The sequence below is a fragment of the Zootoca vivipara genome, chromosome 8, assembly GCF_965207765.1.
Source record: "Zootoca vivipara chromosome 8, rZooViv2.hap1.1, whole genome shotgun sequence".
Taxonomy (NCBI): domain Eukaryota; kingdom Metazoa; phylum Chordata; class Lepidosauria; order Squamata; family Lacertidae; genus Zootoca; species Zootoca vivipara.
In genome coordinates this window covers 66,922,459-66,932,421 of record NC_142591.1, presented here as the reverse complement: position 1 = coordinate 66,932,421, position 9,963 = coordinate 66,922,459, and the positions used below count along the sequence as shown (strand labels likewise).

The following is a 9,963-nucleotide window of genomic DNA, read 5'->3' as shown; positions in this document are numbered from 1 at the left end:
GCCGGGTCTACTAGCGTGCGGATGAAATAGGAACCAGCAACTCCCTGGTCACGTGAGCAAGGGCGGGCTAAGGCACTAAACCCGCCCACCGAGAGAGGCACGGCCGTCAGATTGGAGCAGCTCGGGGGCAGGGACCGGCTGCTGCTCCCCTATAGGACGAGGCAAGTGCCTCGCAGGTCAAAGGGCAGTTTACCTCAGCCGACTCATGTTACCGGCTACGGTCTGCGTAGGGGTTTATTATTTATTGCAATTGTTATTAAATCGAAATATATCCTAGGAGTTCTTCCATGAATCCTGCTGCCGCCATCCCAGGCGCGCAGAGCCGAGCATGCACCGTGGCGGGGTCGTCGTCGACGACGACGAGTTCGGCCCCACCGGCAGCGCGGTCTCTGTTCAGGCACGTGCATTATGAGAACCTGGTGGCCGGGCTGAGCGGCGGTGTCATCTCCACGCTGGTGCTGCACCCGCTCGACCTGGTGAAGATCCGCTTCGCAGGTGAGGCGTTCCGTGTCCTTCCTGCCCTCCTTCCCTGTCGCCGCACCGATTGTTGCTGACGTCATCGGCCGTACCAACGGCCACGATTCCCACCGTCGGTGACGTAATCGGCCGGCCTGACGGCCACTGACACACCCCCACGATTCCTCCCGGCGCGACGTGGCAGCTCCGTTTCTCGCCAATAGAGGGCATCGATTTGCACGTGCTAGTTTGTACAATACGGGTACAAGTAATTTATAGAAATAATTACAGTAGTGTAATTTAAAATAGAAATAGCCGGGGATGATCTAACTCTGGCAATGAGGAGGCTTTTAAGGGCACTCACCTGAGCACACGTGGAATCCCTCTTCAGATATTCCCACTAAATGAGTTAGGGCAGAGTGTCTGCTTTTCAAGTGTGTCATTCCATTTCCAACCCACGTGGAAATCATAACAATAGGTCATTGGATTCGCCATATTCGTAGCAAGCGCAGCATGTATAGCTAATTAACTTTTTCACTCACAAAAGATGATCTTGCAGTGTCTCACTTTTGCATACTGTGTTGTTCACTTAACTCATTCTGAAATGCGCTTTCTTCAGACTAATCTCACGTTTTTTTGTGCAGTCAGTGATGGCTTGGAGCTGAGACCGAAATACAATGGTGTCCTGCACTGCCTGACAACCGTCTGGAAGCATGAAGGTTTACGTGGCTTGTATCAAGGGGTCACTCCAAACATGTGGGGAGCAGGTGCCTCTTGGGGCCTCTACTTTTTCTTGTAAGTTTAAACTGCTTTCCATTGTTCTGTTCAAATATATACAGTAGTTGAAATGCATCTTGCACATTAACTACACATTAGCTGAATATAACCGAATGTATTTAAAGTAGACTCACTGAAATTAATAAACCAAAGTTAATCATGTTTATTAAGTTCAGTGGGTCTATTCTGAGTAGGACTAGCTTTGAATACCACCCATCCTTTTTAGCTTGCTTGATCACAGGGGTTAAAAGTAAGAAGGATCCTATGTAAATGTTTCACATATCACCTCAAGTGGATAACAAAATATATCCCTCAAGTGGATAACAAAATATGTGTTTTAAGACATGCTAGTTAAATATCAGTACCTGTTGTTACTTGTTAATCACGACAGCCTAGGATGATGCAGCCAAACTGAAATAATATATAATATAAACCAGTAGATTAAAGTTCCAACTAAACATCAGAAGAACTTTCTGACAATAAGAGCTGTCTGACAGTGGAGCAGACTTCAATGAGAAGTGGTTGACTCTCCTTCCTTAGAGGATTTGAAGCAGAGGTTGGGTGGTCATGTATGATTTAGTTGAGATTTAGTTGAAGTTTTCCAACTTCACAATTCTGTGATTCTATGACTCTATTCATGCTATTGTCAGATGCTATTGTAGTTTTGTGTTAATCATAACTACTGCAGATTTTGTCTTTCTGACCCTGGAGGGTGAAGCCAACCAGGCCATTGCAATTTTTTCTAGACTGGGAGAGAGACTATTCCTATAAGCAAAATCCAGGATCTGGCATAATGGTTCTCAGTATTCACATTAGGTCAATCTTTTTCAGACCATCAGCTCAGCATAATATTTGAAAGACTAATTCTGAATATTTTAAAGGCTAATCTTGAAGGACCTTTGTACCAGAAGCTGCAGTTCACTTGAGAGTTTTTGAGCTAGACTGCTAGAGCAAGCAATGTAAATTTGGCTGGGACAAGGAATACCAGTGTGGCATTTCAATTTAACCCTAATTGAATGAAATGAAGTAGTGCACACTATGTCATAAGTATCTTATCCCTACAGTTAATAGTGAGGGAAGCTGGGCATCTGCTATTAAGTTCACTGGGCCTAGGGTCAAGTCTGAAGATTGCACTGAGCTAATCTTCTAATTATCAACAGCTTTTACTTGTGTGACTTCTGTTGCTCACTTCTGTTGCTCTGGATTACTGTTTGCCAGCCACAGCCAAATCTTATTACAGTCACACCTAGAGGCCATGAGGTTCTTGTCTGGTTAATATCTATATCTATCTATCTGTCTATTTGCTGTTGTTTATAGTATAGAAGTTTGGTATAATAAAAGCTACATTAATATTTGAAACTTTGGAATATTGCTTCCTTATCAGCATGTTTGCAGGCTTTTACAGGTCCAGGAGCAAAATGAGCAATCTCTTAGTCACCATTGAATTCTAGTATTAACTGAATACAGTCATACCTCATGTTACGTCTGCTGCGGGTTACGTCTTTTCAGTTTACAGACGCGCCGAACCCGGAAGTCCCAGAACGGCTTACTTCCGGGTTCAGCACGCACGCATGCGCAGAAGCACCGAATTGCGTCACGCACTTGCACAGACATAGCGCTTCAGGATGCAGCCTTTTCATGTTGCGAACGGGCCTCCAGAACGGATCCCGTTCGCAATCAGAGGTACCACTGTATGAGCTGTTAGCAAGGAGGGAAAAGCAGCGTAATTGCTTACAGATATAGCTTTTTCTTTCACAACCTTTGTAAACCTTTTATTTACATCAACATACGAATACACAGACACACGCACATAAATATGTATGGTATAGATAATAGCCTAATCTTTAAATGCTTTATATTTCAATTATAGTTGAGCTCATTTTTTTTAAAAAAAAACCTCGAAGTAATATTAATTTATGTATAGAATACTAAGATAGGATTCCGAATAACTAAACTTCTAGTTTCATATATCCATGGGACTTTGGACTGTAGCCCTCTTGGAAAGTTTTAAAAGCAGTTTGTGATATGGCAAACATAACTCCTGCTGTTCAAAGAAGAATGGGGAAGAGCCTTCTACTTACTGATGCATGCTTCTAGCCTATACATTTTATATACTGTACAGTACAATGTATATAATCATGTGTCATTTCTGTTTGTTCAAATGTGTACGTGTTACTTTGTGTGTTGCTATACAGAATGTATTTCACATATTGGTAAAATAACTAATCAGCTTTAACCTTATCCCAACATTTCACTTTGCAGCTATAATGCCATTAAAGCCTACAAGACAGAGGATAAGATTGAAAGTCTTGGACCAACTGAACACCTAGTGTCAGCTGCTGAAGCAGGTGAGGAAAATAAAAGTGAGAGTAGCGAATACTCTCAGCTTTTCCATATGCTGTATTTTGTTGTTGTTGTTGATCAATATATAGGGAAGAGGTTGGCCACTTCTTTAAAGCTGTGGGCACATTGGCAAACCAGAGACATTGGGCAGCCAGCATGTACTGCAACCATGCACACATGAGTGCATGGGAACTGTGCCTCTGCACAAACACACTCTCTCTCTCTCTCTGCCTCCTGTAAGATAGGCTTTAAAAAGTGTTTTTGCTTTTTTAAAAGCGTAATGGAGTGTGCGTATGTATTGGGGGGGCATACAGCTGGGGAGACAAGAGTTAACCTGCAGTCTCCAGGAAGATAACTCCCCTCCACAACACCTAGGGTGATTCCAGAGCACTTAAGGTACTGCTGGAAAGGGAAGAGTTGACCCTTATTCCACCCCATCCAAATTGTTCCTCCTGTGTTATAATTAGCTTTGCAAGCAGTCTTCTGTTTTAGCCAACTGTAAACCCACCCACTCCCAAAAGCTCTTAGTGCTAGAGTTGGGCTTTTAAAAATTATTCCATGGCTACTGTAGCAGACTTCTTTCAACCCAAATTTCAGCAAAGGAATCTTACAGGCACCAAGCAAGGTATCTACAGGCTCATGTGTTTCAGTGGGTGCTGTGTTGGTAACCCATGATATAGGGAGTCAAATGAAAGCATTTGGTAGAGTGCACACTGTGTAAAATACAGTACCCTGTACTATTGGTCCATTTCTTTAGCAGAATACCGTATACTTTTTATCTGCTGCTCTTGGTAAGTGCAGAACAACTGCTAAATCAACCTGGAATGTTAAATGCCAGCATAAAACCTCGTTGGCATTAGAAATTTCCAGGGGTGTGCAGGTGCCCATGTGTTGAGGGGATGTTGTTGAAATGCTGTTTTTGCAAAATGCTAAAGTGTTGACATTAAAATAACTGGTGGCTCTCCATCTGATCATAGGCGCAGTGACCCTGTGCATTACAAACCCAATCTGGGTAACGAAGACTCGGCTTGTGTTGCAGTATGAAGCTGGTGTTGACTCTTCAAAGAGGCAGTACAAAGGGATGCTTGATGCCCTTATCAAAATATACAAGTATGAAGGTGTACGTGGCCTATATAAGGTAAAATAAGTCATGGCCAGGAGTTCTGGTATTTGATATGGGTATAATAATAATAATAATAATAATAATAATAATAATAATTTATTATTTATACCCCGCCCATCTGGCCGGGTTCCCCCAGCCGCTCTGGGCGGCTTCCAACAAAACATAGTATTTTACCACTGTGTCCAAAATCAGTGAATAGTTATTACATGAGTTTCACTGCAATAAGGTTGCCAGTGGGCTTTATTATCATCATCATCATTATCCTCCCTCTGCCTCTTTAGCATTTTCAGTTCTGTTGTCACAGTGCCATACTTGAGATAGTGGGAAGTGTTGTGAGGAGTTCAGTCTAAACCAGGCATCCCCAACTTCGGCCCTCCAGGTGTTTTGGACTACAGTTACCATCTTCCCCGACCACTGGTCCTGTTAGCTAGGGATCATGGGAGTTGTAGGCCAAAACATCTGGAGGGTCGTAGTTTGGGGGTGCCTGGTGTAAACCGAGTCAGGATTAGCATTTGGGCCAGTATGCCTGAGTTAACAGATAATCATAGCTGCCAAGTTTTCCCTTTTCTCGTGAGGAAGCCTATTCAGCATAATGGAAAATCCCTTAAAAAAAGAGATAACTTGGCAGCTATGCAGATAATTCTGTTCTGTAGTGGCAGAACCAGTAGGTAAGAACGGATAGGTAGCAGGAAAATACATACTTGTGACTAGACTGAATGGAAAGTAGTTTTTGTCAGTTTATGATGCTGCAAAGTGAGGGGCTTATGATCTGGGAGAAGTGGGAGCCTTGCTCTCTTGCTAGATCAGCGGGCTGTCTTTAGAGGTTGAGGTGCTTCCTGACCACAGACGACTGGTCCACAGACATCACCTAACCGGAACTGCATAGTAAAAAACAAAACTCCAGACTGGTATGCCCAAGGGACCCAGGAATGAGGCCCCTCCATGGGGCTTTGGATCCAGTTAGCACTTCCGCTCCTCAAAATGCCCCATTTCTGAGCTTTCTGAACTGAAAAGGTGGGAGCAGCAGCCTATTACCTGCGTGGGCCTCAACCACTGTGAAGACGTCTCCCTCTGCGGATGGAAATCGTTGTGCTTTCTTAGATCTCCTAGCCATTGACTTGGATTTTTGAGAAGTTAAAAGTTGAATTACAATGAAGTATTTATAGCGTGTGTAAAAAAAGGCTATATAAATATGTATAAGATTCTCAAGGCACACAATAACTATCATAATAACAATAGACAGATTAAGCGATTACAGGCTTTGAGATAGTAGTCCTTAATTTGTGTCTGAGCTTCATAAAATTCATACATTTATTATTTCATAAAAATTTACACAGCTTGATTGTAAAAAAAAATCATCAGAGAGCTTTTCAAAAAGATAAGGCAATAAAATTAAGAATAATTTACAACCATACTTAAAAACATACAAAAGTTAAAATACTAAAACCGATTAAAATTACCTCAACTTTTAAAGCATCTGGGTAGGTTTGTCTAAAGAAGAAAGTTTTTAGCAGGCACTGAAAAGAGTCCAGTGAAGGCTTCTGCTTGTTACCAATTGCCAGGAAATTCCAAAGTAGGTGTTGCCACACTAAAATACTGAGTTCTTACAAACGTGGAATGACTATTATGTGGCACCTGTAGTAGTGCCAATTCCGTCGATCAAAGTGTTTTGAGTGGCACATGTAGGGTGAAGCCATCTCGTAGATAAACTGGTGCCAAGTTATTAAGGGCTTTAATAGCCTGACCTGGTAGCAAATCAGCAGCCAGTGCAGATCTCTGAGCACAAGTGTTATATGCTGACAAGGCCTCACTTCTGCACTAACTGCAGCTTCCAGATCATAAAGCGCATCCAGTCTTGAAGTAACCAATGCATGAACTAATGTCGGAAAGCTTTTCTGGTCTAGAAATTGTTGCAGCTGTTACACCAGTAGCAGTTGGTAAAAGACACTGCAGCCTCTGAGCCTGCAGTGACAGAGCTGGATCCAGAAGTATCCCCAAACTGTGAACCTGCTCCTTCAGGAGAAGTGCAACCCCATCCAGGGTAGACAACTAATCAATTTCTGAGGCACAGGAACTACTCGCTCACAGTGCCTCCATCTTGCCAGGATTAAAGCGCAGCTGTTTTATCTTTTCTTTCTTTCTTTTTTGAAAACTGGTTTCCATATATTTTCTACTCTTAAATGCATATTTTTCTGTGTTTGGCCATTTCAACCAGTTTCCACATTCTGGCATTATAAACCTATAACTGTAAAGTTATATTGCATTGTTTATATACATTTTGTGTCATAGGTTGCTCAGCTTTTCATATGAAACTGCATTTTAAATTGTCTGAAAAACTCTGTTTAGGGCTTTGTACCTGGTCTGTTCGGAACATCACATGGAGCACTTCAATTCATGGCATACGAAGAATTGAAATCAAAATACAATAGACATCGAAACAGGCGATCGGATTTGAAATTGGTAAGACATCCTGTGAAATGGAAGTATCTAGTTAGAATTTAAACTTAGTACTACTAACATGATTTACTTTAATGATAGAAATAAGCAGCGTAAAATGTGAAATTTTGTTTTTTGTTCTTTTAGTGAATTTGTTAGGAGCTAATATTGATACCATTTTTGTTTTTAGAGCACTTTAGAATATATCACAATGGCAGCACTGTCGAAAATTTTTGCAGTTTCAACTACATATCCCTATCAGGTTGTGAGAGCACGTCTCCAGGATCAGCACAACAGATACTCTGGATTGGTCGATGTCATCCGTAGGACATGGAGGTAGGCCTGGAGGTATAAAGCTGGTGTGAAAGGGCTTCCTTTGTTATCACTGATGTACTTGCCATTCTTAAAGACATAAAGCTTTCAACTTTTCCTCTCTCTCTCCGTTTCCTCTCTCTGTTATATCAGCTGGGTGACTGAATAATTGTTTGAGAGACGTTCAAAACAAGCATGAATGGGTTTGTGAGAGCAGTAGAGAAACTAAAACAGCAATCCTAAGCACATTTGTCTGGGATTAAGCCCCATTGAGTTCCTTGAGTAAACCTAATTTGGAATTCACTGTAAAAGTTGTGAAGTATAAACAGGTAGGGATATTCAACTAAGTCATACTCAGATTAAAATTTATTGTAACCCTGTTGAGTTTGATTGTTGATTTCCCGAGCCCCATTTTAACTGCTTTCCTTGGCAGGTTGCATCATCACTCTTACCTATGGATAGGCAACTGTTCCATCATTCCTCCACCTCCCGCTATAACAAGCAGGTCTCCAGTATTATCCCACAACAAATTGGGTGGAGGGTTAACAGAAGGGCTGTGGAGATATAATTTACATATGTGGATAATTATTTATCTATTATGGGTAACATCCAACCAAGTCAAACTCAGAATAGACCCATTGAAATCAATGGACCTATTCTGAATATCACTTCGTTGGATTCAGACCTACTTTTATACCTTGCTTTTCTTTCTGTCACTGATACTCAAGTCCGCAATAATTAAATATAGTAAGAACAATAAAATCCGAATAATGTAATTTATAGTTAATCGGCTGAATGATTTTTCCCTATGAAATATGTATGGAAGTTGCAAGTAAATTCTTTCTACTTCTCCCTAGGAAAGAAGGAGTTCATGGATTTTACAAAGGAATTATACCTAATGTTCTCAGAGTCACTCCTGCATGCTGTATTACCTTTGTAGTATATGAAAAAGTATCCCAGTTGTTGCTTAGTCTAAAGAATGGTAACTAAAGGACATCATCACCTTTTGGCTCTGCAGCAAATCAGGTATTCAACACAGCTGTCTGGTTTACTTTTCTGGTATTCACAGAAGATGGAAACTAGAACTCATTTTGTTGTTCTAGATAAATCTTTTCTTTATTGAATCTTCAATCTTTGCCAGGAATATTACCTCATCTGAACATTCTGGTTGAGAAAATAGATGCAAAATGTGGTTTAAAATTTTTGTTCTAGAGTGAATTGTTCTCTCTTAACCCTGCTGTATGAACAACAGTGGACTCTTAATGTACAGTGGTGGGTCTCTGGTGTAAAAAATATTAGATGGAATAAATTCCCCAACAATGTTTCAGATTGTTGCATATCAGTCTCTACCTGATACCTCACCAATAAATTGTGCGTGTATTTATCCACAATGAATGCAGCTTTCCAAATTCTTTTATTCCCCAACTACCAAGGATCAATGTGAATGAAATGTAATTGAGAAGCTTCTGGATTCAATAGTATAGAACTGGAAAAACATGTTAGTTTTGAATGCATAATATGTCTCTTAGCACACTGCAAAATGGGGAAAGTGCTAAAGTACTATGTTGTCTTTAAAGCAAAGATTTATTATGTTGCCTTGCTGGTATCAATGTTATATTTTATATCTGAATACATGTAACTTTTCTTTATAGCTTTTGAAATAGAACGTTAGAGCTCAAGCGTGTAGCCTGATCTAATGCAGGCCCGGCATCAAAACTTGTCATGGTCAGGCACCACCAAAGAGAACCCTACAACAAAGCACTGTGGAAGGGCCTGTCACTGCTGAAAAGCTGCTGGGTGGGCAATGAGAAGCAGCTGCTATTGCCACCACTCCAGACTCTCCTTATCCATCGTTCACCATCCAACAGCCATTTCACCAGTCTTCTTGCTGCTCCTATATTGCTCCTTGTGAAGTCTACCCAGCCTCTTCTAGAGCAGATCATTAAGCAAATGGTCTGTGAGCACCTAGAAAGGAACGCTGTGATCACTAAAAGTCAGCATGGGTTTCTGAAAAATAAGTCATAAGACTAATCTGATCTCATTTTTTGCCAGAATTACAAGCCTGGTAGATGAAGGGAACGCTGTGGATGTAGCCTATCTTGATTTCAGCAAGGCCTTTGACAAGGTGCCCCATGACATTCTTGTAAAGAAGCTGGTAAAATGTGGGCTAGACAATGCTACCATTCAGTGGATTTGTAACTGGCTTACTGACCGAACCCAAAGGGTGCTCATCAATGGCTCCTCCTCATCCTGGAGAGTAGTGACTAGTGGGGTGCCACAGGGTTCTGTCTTGGGCCCAGTCTTATTCAACATCTTTATCAATGACTTGGATGATGGGCTTGAGGGCATCCTGAGCAAGTTTGCAGACGACACCAAATTGGGAGGGGTGGCTAATACCCCAGAGGACAGGATCACACTTCAAAATGACCTTAACAGATTAGACAACTGGGCCAAAGCAAACAGGATGAATTTTAACAAGGAGAAATGTAAAGTACTACACTTGGGCAAAAAAAATG

The 9,963-nt window shown here is 41.3% G+C and overlaps 1 protein-coding gene across 1 annotated transcript; it reads left to right on the top strand.

Annotated features, from left to right (window-relative positions):
- Window positions 1-101: 101 nt before the first annotated feature.
- Window positions 102-8,842, top strand: SLC25A32 (solute carrier family 25 member 32). The gene is made up of 7 exons (XM_035124546.3): window positions 102-495; window positions 1,101-1,251; window positions 3,496-3,581; window positions 4,554-4,714; window positions 7,046-7,159; window positions 7,326-7,471; window positions 8,305-8,842. The coding sequence occupies exons 1-7, from the start codon at window positions 288-290 to the stop codon at window positions 8,435-8,437; spliced, it is 999 nt and encodes a 332-aa protein (XP_034980437.2). The 5' UTR covers window positions 102-287; the 3' UTR covers window positions 8,438-8,842.
- The last annotated feature ends 1,121 nt before the right edge of the window (window positions 8,843-9,963 follow it).

Coding starts and splice junctions, on each gene's coding strand:
- SLC25A32 (XM_035124546.3), top strand. CDS start 288: ATGAATCCTGCTGCCGCCATCCCAGGCGCGCAGAGCCGAGCATGCACC. Junction 496..1,100: donor GGTGAAGATCCGCTTCGCAG/GTGAGGCGTTCC, acceptor TTTTTTGTGCAG/TCAGTGATGGCTTGGAGCTG. Junction 1,252..3,495: donor TGGGGCCTCTACTTTTTCTT/GTAAGTTTAAAC, acceptor TTCACTTTGCAG/CTATAATGCCATTAAAGCCT.